The sequence below is a fragment of the Podarcis filfolensis genome (genome assembly GCF_964270895.1).
Source record: "Podarcis filfolensis genome assembly, chromosome: 14".
NCBI classification, from domain to species: Eukaryota; Metazoa; Chordata; class Lepidosauria; order Squamata; family Lacertidae; genus Podarcis; species Podarcis filfolensis.
This window is the reverse complement of record NC_139616.1, coordinates 13,284,419-13,300,938: the sequence shown is the minus strand read 5'-3', so window position 1 is coordinate 13,300,938 and position 16,520 is coordinate 13,284,419. Positions and strand designations below refer to the sequence as shown.

At 40.6% G+C, this 16,520-nt stretch overlaps 1 protein-coding gene across 2 annotated transcripts in view; it reads left to right on the top strand.

Moving 5' to 3' along the window:
* The window catches only part of SECISBP2L (SECIS binding protein 2 like), a 34,541-nt gene that overhangs the window by 6,613 nt on the left and 11,408 nt on the right, over nucleotides 1–16,520 (top strand). Inside the window, exons 2-12 of one of the 2 annotated variants that reach the window (XM_083586274.1) lie at nucleotides 4,172–4,350; nucleotides 5,631–5,955; nucleotides 8,170–8,305; nucleotides 9,099–9,322; nucleotides 9,411–9,435; nucleotides 9,982–10,097; nucleotides 10,384–10,515; nucleotides 11,559–11,642; nucleotides 12,372–12,539; nucleotides 13,097–13,238; nucleotides 14,961–15,130. In XM_083586274.1, the coding sequence (XP_083442400.1) occupies nucleotides 4,172–4,350; nucleotides 5,631–5,955; nucleotides 8,170–8,305; nucleotides 9,099–9,322; nucleotides 9,411–9,435; nucleotides 9,982–10,097; nucleotides 10,384–10,515; nucleotides 11,559–11,642; nucleotides 12,372–12,539; nucleotides 13,097–13,238; nucleotides 14,961–15,130 (1,701 nt within the window). The remainder of the gene's footprint in view (nucleotides 1–4,171; nucleotides 4,351–5,630; nucleotides 5,956–8,169; nucleotides 8,306–9,098; nucleotides 9,323–9,410; nucleotides 9,436–9,981; nucleotides 10,098–10,383; nucleotides 10,516–11,558; nucleotides 11,643–12,371; nucleotides 12,540–13,096; nucleotides 13,239–14,960; nucleotides 15,131–16,520) is intronic. The other variant, XM_083586275.1, reaches the window with a different exon arrangement.

Genomic DNA, 16,520 nt, shown 5'->3' with positions numbered 1-16,520 from the left:
TAATTTACTCAGAAGTAAGCCACATTGAGTTCTAGAGTGCTAACTCCGTAGTAAGTCTGTTTAGGATTCCAGCCTAAGGGAGAAAAAGGAAGATGCTGAAAATTAACATATACTAATTTTAGCATGCCTGGACTGCTGCTTGCATAAGTGTTTGCTATCTAGTGAGAGTCTCCTGAAAAATAAAAGTTTGCTTTTAAACATTACTACTACTATATTGGTTCCATTTGCCTAATGTAACTTGTGTAACATTAATGCACAGAGCAGTCCTAAAAGTGGAGAAATTACTACCCCATCATTGATTAAAAAGTAAGATTTTTCAGACAGAACTTTGCATAAAATGCTCCTGCTATCTTCTAGTCAACCACCATATTTCCCGTTCCTTAAGATTGCATTGAATAATCTAACTATAGCCACATCTGGTTTTGTGTTTACAAAACGACTCTTAAAATAGGCAAAGTGTAAGTTCTTAATATGCTTGTTGCTGCATATTCTCAATTTTAAAACTGACCAAATTTTTTTTTTTCAAATTGTCGAAAGATAAAAGGTCACTATTATAACTAGGCTGCTTCTTTTTCCAGCTGTTAGCCAGTATAAAACCCAACATTATTTTGAATTTGAAACATAATATGTAGGCATCTGCCTTGTGTTAATTACACAAAGTGCCTTCAGCCGACAGCACTATTCTGCTTAGAAGGACAGCATGGGTTCTGTTTTAATGGGTAATATTGAACGTCTGTTACAGGTTTTTTGTATATTGTAGTCTAAAGATTAAACACAGTGCTGTAACTATAAGACAAAGTTTACCAGTCTGTTCCTGCTAGTGTCATCTTCTGTCGCTGCAGCTGCTAAATAATACAGTAGCCTTTATATTGAAAACAAAGGTGGCTTTATGTTAAATATCTTGGAAGAAATGTAATGGTCAGTGGGAAACATATATAATGAGCTATTGCATACATTCTGTAAAATTAAACTGAAAGCCGGGTAAGTCTTAAAATCCTGTGCTTTGAAAGAAAATCGCTAACACAAACAATAGAATATGTAAGTACTGATGGTTGTATTTATATAGTGTCATCAGTGTGCATGTTCCTTTAGAGCAAAAAGAGGTTCCTGTGTAATCCATACTCTGATAGAAGTGGAAACAATAGACAGATTGTTATTTGCAAATGGCTTAATGTAGAAGCTCTGAAATCAAAAGCCAAACTTAATTCAAACTAAACCTGAATAAGAAAACAATACACTAATTAATCTTATATCCTGCTGTTTTGCTCAAAGGTGGGTTTGGATTGTGAATTATTATTAAATATATTTATGTAGTCACCATTCAATAAATATTTCTTGTGTGACTTGCAACAAAATACTAAACACATAATACAGTGGTACCTTGGTTTGCATACGTTTTGGATTACATACACGTCAAACCCGGAAGTACGTGTCCCTGTTTTTGGGATTACAACCTTTTTTTATTATTATTACGAACAAATTTTTTTTTTGGAGGCCCCATTGGCAAAAGCGTGCCTTGGGTTACAACCTGTTTTGGTTTACAAACGGAACAGATTATGGTTGTAAACTAAGGTACCACTGTATACAATAACCAATAAAACAAGAAACCTCAAAAAACTTCCTTGCATTGAGGCAGCATGAAATAATTTACATCCCAGTTCTAAAACAGTTTAAAAGTTTGGGTGAACAAAAGTGACTTCAGTTGGCACTGAAAATGCCATAAAGTCGCTGTATGACCATCTCTGGGGAGGCTGTTCCACAGCTGAGATGCCACTAATGAAAAGTCCCTTTCCTTGGTACCCCCCTGCTTTGCTTTGCTTTGCCTGCTGAAGCTACCCAGAGGAAGGCCTCCAAAACAATATTAAGCTTCAGGTTGGCATGTGCAGGATAAGGCATTGGTACTTTAAATTGGGATTAGATTATTTTTGCAGGAAAGAATTGAAAGAGGCCTTGAGTTCAAGCACTCCTCCTCTCCTCTGGTATGGACACAAGTGGCCGGAAAGCTTTCTCTTCCCTTTTAGTTTAACCACTAGGTTATCTGAACTATGGTTTGTTGAAATAAGGGGTGTGTGGGTGTGGGTGTGGGTGTGCAACAAATGGCTCCTTAAACCAAGGTTACAGTTGCCAAAAGAGAATATCTAGTTGCCATTTTGGGGCAAGACATATGTAAAGTTTTATTTTTTAAATGACTGTCTATGATTGATTATCTGTTAAACATCTGGCTAGTTCAGATGACAACATAGGGCAGTGATGGCCAAACTTGGCCCTCCAGCTGTTTTGGGACTACAATTCCCATCATCCCTGACCACTGGTCCAGTTAGCTAGGGATGATGGGAGCTGTAGTCGCAAAACAGCTGGAGGGCCAAGTTTGGCCATCACTGACATAGAGCTAGGTTAAGAACCTTGTGAACTTAAAAAAGAAAAGTCACTAGATCCAGGGACAGTCCACACACACACACACACACACACACACACACATATATATATATATATATCAGCCTATTCCTCCCTCTTCTTAATGATGACACAGATCATTCATAATGTAAGAATATTCTTACATTACTGTGAGCAGGGCAGTGGGGTGGGGTAAGTGAAGGCAAACTACAACGATTAACTGTAATGTCGTTCACTGCTCCTGTTCAGGCTGCACAGAAAAAGCATTTTGGTTCCTGAAATTCATTCTAATTCTGCAGATAAAATATAACTGATAGAATTCTGTGGGATGTGGTATTAGTGTGTGAAAACAGTCAAGATCCAATTATCCCCAGGCATGCACCTCCAGGTGGTGGAGATGTCTGGCGCCGCCATCCTGGCACCCAGATATTTTCACTTGGTTGCAAGTGGCCAATAGGCAGGTGCAAAATGTGCCTGGCTAATTTCGAACACTGCTTCAAACCATAGGTTATAGGTTTGTCTCAATTAACCATAATTACGATTAAGGTTTGAATGTCGTGACCAGTTGTAGTGAATCTAAAACAGAAGCAAAAGCTTCCAAACTCATTGCAGTTGTGCCAGAAGAGGAAAGTGGGCTTGACTTGTTGAGAGTATTATTGCTGCATCGGGTATCATAGCTGAATAGCTTTCCTTTGGGAGGGTAACTTTTCTTCTGCAGGTTTTAAAAAAATTAAATAAATACTTTGTCAGATTTGTTCCTTACTAGTATATTTCCTCTAGTACATTTCCTTCTCTTGAAAAACAAAAAACCCAGACTCTTGACTCTTGATTGAAGTGCACAACATTGGAAATCAGTTTTCTGTTTCTTTGAAATACACTACTTTGCCCAACAGTTATCCCCTGATTCTAGGAAGTGTGGGACACTTGTTACAGCTCAATCTTTTGCACATGTGTTTGGAAGTAAGTTATATTTTGTTCAGTGGAACTTGGTTTTTTTGGAAAAGGGTGCATAAGATTGAAGCTTCACCTATCAACACTAAGTGATTATTCATACTTGAATAGACCAACTGAAAGCAATAAACTTAAAGTAACATTTTTCTTGGGGGTGTAACTCATTCCATCCTCATTTAGATTGATCACGTGCAATGCTCTAAATGAGTGATGGCCAAACTAGGCCCTCCAGCTGTTTTTGGACTACAACTCCCATCATCCCTAGCTAACAGGACCAGTGGTCAGGGATGATGGGAATTGTAGTGCAAAAACAGCTGGAGGGCCAAGTTTGGCCATCACTTCTCTAAACAGTATCTCCTATGCTTCCTTCCAGCATAAAATTTCATGTCTTTACTGCAGATAAATGTGTGGCACAAAACATGACTGTCTTTAATTGTTTTCCTATTTCGTAATGTGCATTCTTAAGAAGACTGAACTTAGGTCTGTTGTGCATGTTTCCTTGTTTTAGTTGTTTGCATAGTTGTCACCTCCTCTCTGGTTACTGCTCTGGTGCTTTAGATAAGGGATATATTTCCTGCATATGGAACTAGAATAAATTGTGTGTGTCAGTGTGTAATAGTCTATGTAGTATTCTACCAGCTTTGGGATTGCTGATCTTAAATGCAATTAATTTTGCTTGAATAATTTTGACTGGGGAAATGTAACATGGTAAACCTAATGAAAAGACAGCCCTAGTGGCTATGACATACTTAAGTACTGACAGCCCAGAAAATACTCTAGTTTATGTTCCCTAACATGTTAACATGTTTCTTTCCCTTCCCTTAAGAATGCGAAACTGTCTGCTGAAGTAGAACCATTCATTCCTCAGAAGAAGGGTCCGGATTCACTTATGATGTCTATGGCGTTACCTACTGACAGTGGAGGAGTTAATGGCGTGGAACCAGCTCCTATTCCTAGCTACCTGATTACTTGCTACCCATTTGTTCAGGAAAACCAGTCCAATAGGTAATTAAATATATTCTGTGACTAAATAAATGAATGTAAACATTTTCTGCATCTGCCATTTAGTTTTCTGTGTTCCCTAAAATACTGGGAAGCTTTCACACTAAACTTCAGCACTTAAAGCTGAAATTTTGTGCATGTTTTCTTGGGTGTAAGATGTTCCAAACTTAGTGGCACTTGCTTCTGGGTAAACATGTGGGGATTAGATTGCATGTTAGTTGAATAATATGGTTGTAGAAGGAACTTATTTGCTTTCTCTCCAGGTTGTTTTTTTTTAACCATTCAGAAAAATCATCTATTTTTTGTGTCTCCTGAATGAAAGGTGGTGAGGCTCAGACCTTCAAGCCACCTCTTAAATTTGCTATCTGTTAGAGCAGCGAAATTAGCTTCATGCCACTTCCAAAATGAGGCAGTGGCCTCCATTTGCTGCCTTCTTTGCATAGTTGCTGAGAATAGATGAAAGGCAGAAAACTGCTCATATTTTCACCGAGCATAGGACTATGATGAAACCTCTGGAAACATCATGTAATTCAGGTCTCCCTTTGATCTTTAAGGATGCAGTTGGAACCCCATTTACATGAAAGTAAGCACCATTAAGGGACACGGGTGGCGCTGTGGGTTAAACCATAGAGCCTAGGGCTTGCCGATCAGAAGGTCGGCGGTTCAAATCCCCTTGACGGGGTGAGCTCCCGTTGCTTGGTCCCTGCTCCTGCCAACCTAGCAGTTCGAAAGCACGTCAAAGTGCAAGTAGATAAATAGGTACCGCTCCGGCGGGAAGGTAAACGGCATTTCCGTGTGCTGCTCTGGTTTGCCAGAAGCGGCTTAGTCATACTGGCCACATGACCCGGAAGCTGTACGCCGGCTCCCTCGGCCAATAAAGAGAGATGAGCGCCACAACCCCAGAGTCGGTCATGACTGGACCTAATGATTAGGGGTCCCTTTACCTTTGAGCATCATTAATTGAGCAGAATTTAATTCTGAATGGACATTGTGAGGACTTGGCTATAATTTTACCTGTAAAAACATAGGACTGCCATGCTAGTATAGCACTTGATATCTCACAATAGTGTAATACTTAGCTTGTGCAGTACAGTTTGGTGCAACTAGTTCCTCATACCTCAAACTGGACAGCCATACGAACACAGTGGGGAAATGTATGTGGAATGGACAGCACTTAGCACTTGCAAAATCTTTCTTTTTGATTTTAAAGGAAAGAAGTGGTGCTGGTGGGCTGTTGTACACTTAACCATTCAGAAAGTGCATTATTCTCTTCCTCTCCACAGGCAACTTCCGCTGTATAACAATGAGATCAGATGGCAGCAGCCCAACCCAAACCCTGCTGGTCCATACCTTGCTTATCCCATTATTTCTGCCCAGCCACCTGTTTCAGCTGAATACACGTATTACCAATTGATGCCAGCACCATGTGCCCAGGTCATGGGCTTTTACCATCCTTTTCCAGCCCCTTACTCAGCACCCTTCCAGACAACAAGTGCCATAAATACAGTTGCAGCAGAATGCACGGATCGCCCAACCCAACCCAACCAGGTCTTTTCATTATGTAGCCAGCAGAGTAGAAGCTCCAACAGGGGACCAGCTGTGCAAAAAGTAAGTCCATTTAGCAAGCAACATAATTGAAGGATGAATGGCTAGTTTGGAATATATCGGTGAAGTATATGTTTGTCAATACAGTCCAACCTCGGTCCTCGAACACCTCCGTTTTGGAACATTTTGGCTCCCGGATGCTGAAAACCCGGAAGTAAATGCTCCAGTTTGTGAATGTTTTTCTGAAGCCCAACATCCGATGCAGCTTCCTCTTGAGTGCAGGAAGCTCCTGCAGCCAATCGGAAGCCACACCTTGGTTGTCAAACATTTCAGAAGCTGAACAGGCTTCTGGAATGGATTACGTTCGACAACCAGGGTTTGACTGTATCCATATCATTGTTGTAAAACACTATGCTGGAAATGAAAATCCTTTAAAAAAAAATATTTTACACCAGAAATGGAAGAATCTAGAATATATTTTTGTACAGAGAATAAACTTTTTGAATTCTGCATGCCTTATCGGGGCAGGAAGAGCACAACCTTTCACTTGTTCCCTTCCTCGGTCTGCTTATGCCAGGCATGGCCAAACTTCGCCCTCTAGTTGTTTGGGGACTACAGTTCCCATAATCCCTGACCACTGGTCCTGTTAGCTAGGGATGATGGGAGTTGTAGTCCCAAAACAGCTGGAGGGCCAGGTTTGGCCATGCCTGGTTTATGCAATTGGGCATGCACAAAAACCCAAGCCTAGGTGTTGTGTGATTCAAGACCTTTTCACATGTAGACACGCATATATCATAGTTTTTATCTGATACAGGTATCAAAACTAACAAAAGTTAAAACAAGTACTCCATAGAAAATGCACCTTTCTGAAAGATAAAATAATTCTTTTTTATTGTTACCTGCTTAGGATTTGAAGATAAAGCAGTTTGGAAAAAATAAAGGACATCCTTAGTTTATTTTGCCAGCAGAATATGGTGGTCAATGAGCTGTCTAAAAAATAGCCTTCCAATATATTTTCCTATATCTAGTGCACACAGGTCCTATTGAATTCAGTATGTTTTACACATGTGCAATTGGAGGCAAGATTGTAACCACACTGTCTGTACACGTCTGTTGTCTGGAGTAATGTAACGTTCACTGTTTTATTTTTAAAAAAGTAGTGTAGTATCAGCCTAATTTCATTTTTGGTGTTTCTGAAGTGCTGTGGTAAGATTGTAGTATTGAACTTGATACATTTTAAAAACCTTTACCCTTCCTTCTTGAAAATCATGAATACCTCTAGCTCACATCCATGCAAACATGAATAGGTGTCATATTTATGTACAGTGGTACCTCTGGTTGCACACGGGATCCATTCTGGAGCTCCAGTCAGATCCCGAGGAATTCGCAACTGGAGGTACCTGTTCTGCACATGCACACAACGTGGTAGATGAAACCCGGAAAAATACTTCCAGGTTTGCCGCGTGCGTAACCCGAAGGATACACAACCAGAGGTGTGCATAGCCAGAGGTACCACTGTACTTGCTTTTGAAATTTTATTTTTAAAATGGTTAAATGACAGTTCTTAAAAAAACACAGGCAGCCATACGGATGTAATATTTTAAAAAACTCTTAAAAGCCACCATAATAGTAAATTGCTGCTTTTGGCAAATTAATTCCAAAACGAATTAATAGTGTTTAAGTGCTGTCTAACCTCTGCTTAAGATGTATTAAAAGCAGTTAATTTATCCATTTGAGTTACCCTTAATATTGTCTTCCATAATTCCAAGACTGATAGAATTCTGGACCATTTCCAATTCTTAATTATTGTACTTGGACACCTACCAAAAGGTTCTCAATACATTTTTAAAAATCACACTTAACAGTTATACTTCAGTAAAGCACTGTTACTGAAATGTCAGAATTTCAGCAGCTAGACATGCTAGGCTTGGGTTCCAAACACGTTGCAGTAGCTGGAACATCAGAAGTGTGAATGTACCTAATGTAGAAATCATAGTTTATTAGTTATCAGTACAGATAGATGAAAGCTGCTTAGCAAAATATGAAAGATCTTTAAACAATGGACTGTACTTGGTACTCATTATTTATTAATTGTTTTGTATGGAACATACGTTGATTTTTTGTTGAAGTGCTGATTGATCTAAGATTAGTTTCCAAATGTTTGCGGATAATATTCAATAATCTTCTTTGGTTGTTTTCTATGGAAATTGTCTTTCCTAAACCAAGTCCACTGGCTTACCAAATAAATCTCTTTCCTTGGCTAATCCTTTTAAACAGCAACAGCCTCCACAGATACACATAAAAAGCAAAAGGCCTCCGGTGAAAAGTGTTGCTATCCAGAAAGAGACCAGTGCGTCAGGCCCTGAGAGCAGACCTAAAATTGTACTCTTGGTGGATGCTTGTCAGCAGACAGGTACAGTAATATTCTATGCTTAAGTGACATTTCCTTGTACCTGAAAAGGTCCTTGTACAAAGCTGATAATGTTTAATCTGCCTTGTCTCCTGGGCAAGTTTACATTGGCTGTTAGGCATCATTCAGGTGGTGTGTCTCCCTTCTTTGCCACTAATGTTTCAGTCTTTTAAAGTCAAATTTTATTCAGTTATTTTCTCAGAACATAATGTTCTTATGAACATAATCACAACTGACAGTATATTACTACTTTCAGTTGGCTGGCCAAGTCCAAAAATGGTCCAGTGAGGACTAACTATGCTGGATGGTCACAGAATGCTGACCAGGGCAGAGTGGGAATGGAATATGGGGAAGAAGGAATAGTTTCTTAAAAACGAGCATAATTAACTAGAATCTGGGACATTTCCCACACAGCATAGCAACAGCTGTTCTTATTTGTTTTTAGCATTTTGTATTTTATCTGTGCTGTTTTAATTTGTGTAACACTCCTTGAGTCCCATTGTGGGGGGGGGGGGAAGTGGGATGTAAATAAAATAAAAATAGGTACCATCCATTGCCTATTTTGCACTTTAGAAACTCAAGCACCAAGGCTGTAGAAGGAAGGGGAAATTATTGCCATCTGCACCTGTAACAAAACTCTCTGGCAATGGGTTGTTCTAGATAACTATCTAGAATGCCTGATAATTCTATTACTATTGTGACAGCTCTTCTTAACTGCTTGTATGTTTGTGGAAGAAGACTAGGTTGCTCCAAAGAACTGTTGGTTCTTAGTAATCCCACTTGCCTTGCATTGCAGACTTTCCATCGGAGATCGCAAGCAAGTCACTGTCTGAGAGTGTGAGCGCCATGCACTGGAAACCAAAAAGCAGGCGGCGGCGAACCTCCCACCCTGCGGAATCCTCTAGTGAGCAAGGGGCTAGCGAAGCAGACATTGATAGTGACAGTGGTTATTGCAGTCCTAAACACAGCAACCAGGCTGCTGGTGTGACCTCAAGGAGCGCAGAATCTGCTGCATCAAATGTAGGTAAACGCCTGAAGTGTTTAAAAGGGATGAAGATGGTACAAAATAAGCAAAATCTTAAAATCTCTTCTTTTTTAAAATTTTCAGATGATGGAACCATCAATACATCCAGGTAACTTTCATATATAGAGAGAGAGATCAAAAAATCTCAAGCACTCAAGCTTTGCTGTTTTTGCCAACATTCTCTTCCTAACAGCATCAATAAACCACCTTTTTTCTATTGTCCTTCTGTCTGATAAATATGCCAGGCCTGAGGTGAAAATTAAGCTCCGTAAGAAATGCATATAAGGCTTCATTTTTAATTGTGCATTCCTTACTTCTTACGTTAACACAATGCAAGTAACTTACAGTAAAGGAACAAATAAATGTTCATTTAGAAAGAAAACATGTTGTACTTGGCAGACAATACACATGGGAGTAATAGCTATAACAAGCCACTTTCATTCAAAATTATCTGATGTGAACCATTAGAACAGGTAAAACTACTGAAAACAGGAACTAATTTTACAGGGTATATATACACAGAGCTAGATTTTGCACCTAGCTGTCTCTCCCTATATGTATAACTTTCAGTACTGTTGGAGAATGGATATATTTTTTTACACTTTGTTTTTCATACATGGAGTATTTCCTTAAATGTCTGCAATGTTTGTTTCAGGAGCCGTCAGTTGGGCAAGTGTCAGTTCCCAAGCAACTCAGAAAAAGCCTTGGATAGAGCGAACACCAGTTTTCTCAAGAGGTGGACGGCAACCTGAGCAGTGTAGTAATTCACAGGTAACCTTTTACTATGAAAACCCTAAACTTAGTGTAAGTTTTGCAGGTTAAGCAGGGCTGTACATCAGTTTCTTTAAAAGATGAAAGCTACTGTAGAAAGCATGTAAAACTGGCAGACTTGTACCATGCATTGATTCAGAGCTATAGAGAGCATTTGGGGACATCATTAAAGGGCACATGAGATTTATAACCATTTAGTCATGACAAGAGTTATTTCATGATAGAGTTGGGAAAAGTACCAGTCCATAATATGTTTTGGGTTGTGTTTTTTTTAATGCACGTGTAGCCTGCCTTTAGATGTAGGGGACATAGCACATCATCAGAGAGAAGACAGAACTTGCAGAAGAAACACGAGAAGCCTATAACCATAAACCAGTCAAACAGAACAGAGCCAAGTCCTGAGCCCCTCTATTTTGAGGTAACTTTTTTATTCATTCATAGTAATTGACACACAAAACCCTCCCTGAAATTTTTGAGTGGACGATGGCGGCCTTGTAATCGGCTTATCATGTTTTGTCACCTCCACTCCACCCTGTCTGCCTCTGGAAGAAGCGAACCATAAGGATTTGCTCAGTGTTACTTACAAATCTTGTGGTTTCTTTCTTTCTAAACTAACAATGTGTAGAAGCCAAGATTTGTTCTTTGCTTGCCGTTTGCAGTTTGTTGGAAGAAGCAACCTGTGGTTACTGGTTCACACATAAATCCTAAGCCAAGTTTCATGGTTTGTTTCTCCTGGAGGCAGGCAGAGCTGAACCCATGAACTTGAACTCCATGCACCAGCACACTGTTCATTCAGAGTGAGCCTTGGTTTTATTTTTGACCATAGATTATTGCAATATATGGGGAACCTTGTTGCCCGAGGCAGAATGTCACCCTCCAGGTCTCTCTATCTCCCGCTTTGCCCTTGCTTCCTCCTTGAGCATTTTTGCCTGGCTCGCTTGTGTCACTGGACTCATTAAGCTTCTTGCTTGTTTGGATGCCGAACAAAGAGGGACTGGGGCGTGTGTGTGTGTGGAAATCATTGTACAAAGGTACAAATGTTATCTGTTGCTCTTCCCATTTCTGCTTCTGGCACTACCCTCTACTGTCAGGCGGCCCCTGAAAGACTGCCCAGGAGGACCTGTGGCCCTCAGGTTCCCAACACTAGGATTATTATTATGTGCAAAGAAGGCTGTTTTTGTGTCCTACATAATAGGCATGCTCATTTTGAAAGCATATAAACTTGCCTTTCAAATTTCGTTGTTACTTTTTAGTGTGTCCTAGCATCTTGCTGCCAGCATCTTCCCTTCTCTAATTGTTGCATGATGAGTGTCTCATGATTGGGCAAGTTATTCTTTTTTAAGCATTGCAGAGTGGCATCTGCTAACTTCTGCTAATGGCTTACGTGAGGCCTTGGTGCTTAGTAGAGATAGAGCGATGCAAACTTAATTCATTTCAAATCCTCCCAATATTTTTATTTAGGATGAAGACGAATTTCCAGAGTTAAACAGTGAAAATGGAAATTCCAAGGGTGGTAATATGCAGCTGAAACATGCCCCTAAAGTGGTAAGAGGCTTTTATAATGTAAATAGTATTTTGATTTAAATTAGCTGGTTTTCTTCGCTAGATATTGTGATTGACTATTGATAATGCAGCAGCAGTGAATGCTTCTATTCTGTGGGAGTGGAGAAAACAAGAATGTGGTGGAACGAGGTGCAGAATTCAGTTTCATAAGAATATTTGCTTTTAAAGAAGGAAGCATGTTTCTAGCCTTTTATGGCTTGGATTATATGCCCGAAAGTGTGAGCAGTGTCTGCTGAAATCTCAAAAGCCAGAGGTGTGGAGGGAGCTTCAACACCTTGCATAGCTCGTTATTCTAGTCATGACTGGAGTAATAATTGAAATAACTAATGCAAAATAGAAGAGTACTGTTTGCCCCTCTCCATGTGCATATACCAGCAGCAAGTAAAAAGATCCAGCCCTTCTGGAGTAAATCATTCATGCTAGTAATATTTTGAGTCTCTAGATTATTTATGAGTTGCCTTTTTCATGGGACCTAAAAGCCATTGGTAGAGGACTGCATCTGCCAAATCAAATAATTGCTTAGACTTAACTGAGATACTGTTTAAAAAAGCACTTTGACCACTTAGGAAGTCCTATATGAGTGTACTACTTTGTGTGCTGATACAGTTGAGGTAGTTTGGGAAACAAGGTCTACTTGGGCAAGTTTGTGATGAGCTATGCTTTCTGTTGTAACACCTTTAAAGCTGTGCTCTCTTTCCTTGTTCACCCTAGTTGGATGGTTTACCCGAAAATTCTCCAATCAATATTGTACAGACTCCAATTCCAATCACCACATCTGTTCCAAAACGGGCAAAAAGTCAAAAGAAGAAAGCCCTAGCAGCAGCACTGGCTACAGCTCAAGAGTATTCAGAAATTAGCATGGAGCAGAGAAAACTCCAGGTCTGTTCTTTTTTATGTTATAATCGTGATTGGCTGCATATTTAAATCAGGGACAGCCAGCTGGAAGCCTCCATCCTGGGTACAATCCTCAAAGCAATCATAATCACCAAAGGAGCCCTGGTGAACCTACCAAAAAGTTAATAGAGCTTCACTTGCAAGAAGAATGTTCAAGTTGTAATATTTCCTAGAATTACATCTCTCCTTCTAGGTTTTGTATGTACTGCCTTGGCTATGCCTTTGTTGTTTGTAAGCACAAAAACATTATTGCTATATTGAACCAACGGTATCTTCTAGCACCCCACCCTCAGGAAAACAGATTAAACACCCAAGATCAGGCATCCCCAACCTTTAGCCCTCCAGATGTTTTGGACTACAATTCCCATCATCCCTGACCACTGGTCCTGTTAGTTAGGGATCATGGGAGTTGTAGGCCAAAACATCTGGAGGGCCGCAGGTTGGGGATGCCTGACCAAGATCATGGGAAGTTTATAATGCCTGGTTTAAGTTATGCCTCTGGTCACTGGAGGTGAACTGTACTACTTTTATTCTGATTATAGGAAGCAGTTTCAAAAGCAGCTGGAAAGAAGAGCAAAACACCTGTGCAGTTGGACTTGGGGGATATGCTAGCCGCTCTTGAAAAACAGCAGCAAGCTATGAAAGCTCGCCAGATCACAAATACCAGGCCCCTTTCTTACACAGGTGGGTACATCTCACTTGGCTGGTTTTTATAGCTACTCGTTTCTCAGCCATTTTCCACCTAAGGCTAACCTGTGGCCCTCCAAAATTTGTTGGACTGCAGCGGCAATCGTTCCCAACCAGTGTGCCAAATGGGTCGTGGATGATTGGAGTACGTTTTTGTTATTCAGTAAATGTTTGTACCATTCTGTGTGATGAATAAAGTCAGGTTGGCTTGCTTATGTAATATTAAATGTCAGGGTGGATTATTATAGTTATAAAAAAGTATAGAATACAATAATACATTAAAACCAGTACAACAACAAAACAACAACAACAACAACAACAACAACAACAACAACTTATTATATATATCCCGCCCATCTGGCTGGGTTTCCCCAGCCACTCTGGGTGGCTTCTAACAAAAGATTAAAAATACATTAAAACATCATGCATTAAAAACTTCCCTAAACAGGGCTGGCTTCAGATGTCCTCTAAACATTAGATAGTTCTTTATTTCCTTGACATCTGGTGGGAGGGCATTCCACAGGGCTGGTGCCACTATCGAGAAGGCTCGGTGCCTGGTTTCCTGCAACTTCGCTTCTCACAGTGGAGGGAACCACCGGAAGGCCCTCGGCGCTGGACCTCAGTGTCTGGGCAGAACGATGGGGGTGCAGACGCTCCTTCAGGTATACTGGGCCGAGGCTGTTTAGGGCTTTAAAGGTCAGCACCAACACTTTGAATTGTGCTCTGAAACATAATGGGAGCCAATGTAGGTCTTGCCAAGCCAGCAACAGAAAGCAATTCCTTGTTACAAGTGACCAGCTGCTCGTAAATGCTTTGGTGAACAGAGACGTTTTCATCTGCTGTGGAAACTCATAAAATACAGACTACAATTATATTTCTGCTGCGAGTAAGTCCTATAGCCAGGGTGCTACCACAGAAAAGACCTTATATTGAGTCACTGCCTGATGCACTACAGTAAATGGCAGGACTTCCAGAAGGGCTTCTTCTTCGGATCTCAGGACCTAGACACCTACAGGTGTTTGGATTTCAAGTTGTTCAGGGCTTTATATGTCAACAGCAACACTTTGGATGCTTCTGAGCCCAATTCAGTCAGTGCAACTCTCAAAACTGATGTCATATGGCTTCAATAAGCTACACCACTTGGCAGTCTGTCACCTACTTTCTGCACTAGTTTACACTTCTGAATCCCCTAAAAGGATAGCTCCATGTAGAGTGCATAATAATACAGCGCTATTAAGATCGGGGGGGGGGGGGGGGAGAGCTATGGTTCAAATCTCCACTCAGCCTAATCTGGCTAACAGTGTTGTTGCAAGGATAAAATGCAAGCCTCCGCAATTTCAAAAATGGTTTCTGTGTGGCAATCCTCCTTGGGTGTATGAGGCTGGCTGTGCAGTTCTTTGAAAGCCAGCCAAAGGAAGGTTCCTTTCTGCTAACAATTGAAATAACATACTATTAATTTTAAGGGACATATCATGTTTCTGTTTCCTTGCTGAGCTAAAGTGTTCCTGCAAAACAGTAGACTAAACCGAATACTAGTTTAAAGCCATCTGGAAGCAGAATCGTTCCATTGTGTAACTTTCCTGTCATTGTTGTCTGTTTTTGTTTCCAATGAGAGGAAAAGGCTTTTGTAACAAGAGCTGATCGGGTGTGTGTGTGTGCTAATGTTGGTTTTCTTTCAGTAGTAGGGGTTAGAATAATGGTTGTCTTGATTTCATTCAGTTGGCAGTGCTGCACCTTTTCATGCCAAAGAACCTGCCAACCGAAAATCCTTAACTAAAGGACAGCCGTCAGTGGGTTGTCTCAATCCTTTGGACTCCACTGCCCCAAAAGTGAAACGAGGAAAAGAAAGGGAGCTCTCAAAGCTGAAGCGTCCAACAGCACTTAAAAAGGTAAGCAGTTTCTAGAATGTTGCCTGTGGACATGGTGATCATGAATCCTAATGGCCCAGCTTATTTTATTTTATTTTTATTTTATTTTATTTTATTTTATTTTATTTTATTTTATTTTATTTTATTTTATTATTTTATTTTATTTTATTATTTTATTTTATTTTATTTTAAATTAGGAGACAGGATAAGTTTCCATTCATGATCATGACATATGATTCCCCTCCCACCCAGATGATGGGAACTACCAGAGCACCAAGGAAGCCAACCGGCCAATCAATACCTTGATTTCACTTATTTCATCCCCAACAGATCCAAACTGCCTCAGTAAAAGTGCTCGATTCAAAAAATGGTCTCCCTGCTCACGAAAACACAGTTCCCTTAATGAGCTGTTCTTCTCTTTGCCCCGCGGCATCTATTTCTTTAATTCCCAGGGTTTGCCCACGCTGAGTTGTGCTGTGGGCCTAGCTGCTGATCTAAGGGTTGCCTATATTTAAGGTCATCTTTCTCATTCAGTAGCCTCTCTGCAAAGGCTGATACTGTATGCCCTTAAGACCAGTTGTGTTATTTCTAGCAGATGAACAGTGGACATTTTACACCACAAAAAGCTAAAAGGTTATATTTGCTTGTTTCTTTTCGGCAGCTCCCTTTGCTCGCACAGCAACAACGCTGCCTCTGACTCTCCTGCACTCCACTTCCGGGTCAGGCTTGACCTGGGAGTGCAGCTGCTGCAGCTGGGTGTAAGAAAGCTGCCTCAGTAGCTCCCTTGCGTGCCAGAGCCAGGCTTCAATGAGGGAGCATGTCATGGGGGTGCCTGGTTGCGCCCCTTCCAAAAAATGTGCCTGGGGTTATGCCCCAGTTATGATATCTGGGTTACAGACTAACCAAATACCTTCTCTGTACCAGAGAGCCTAAAACTGGTAATCACTACCCTGTTGTTAACCATGTAGGATATGGCCAATAAAAGGGGCAACACGCATTTAATGAACAACACAGCCTAAATGGCTTTCCTTTATTCTTATTTTGGGATCCTAGAAACTAGGCCCTCCTTTTTCAAAGATTTTTGCCATGTCCCAGGTACTTTAAAATTGTCGAATCAGTTAATCATAAATACTGTTTTGCACCACTTCTAAATAATAGCTGTATCAATTTAAATACAGTGGAATCTTGGGTTAAGTTACCCTCGGGTAACGTAAACTTTGGGTTGCAAAAACAGCAAACCCGGAAGTGTTTCGCCGTGCGCGCATGCGCAGAAGTGTTCTACCACCGTGCGTGCATGCACAGAAGCGGTCTCTCCGGTTGCAAAAACTTTGGGATATGGCCGGACCTCTGGAATGGATCCCATTCGCAACCGGAGGTACCACTGTACAGTACTTGATTATTGTTGCATGGT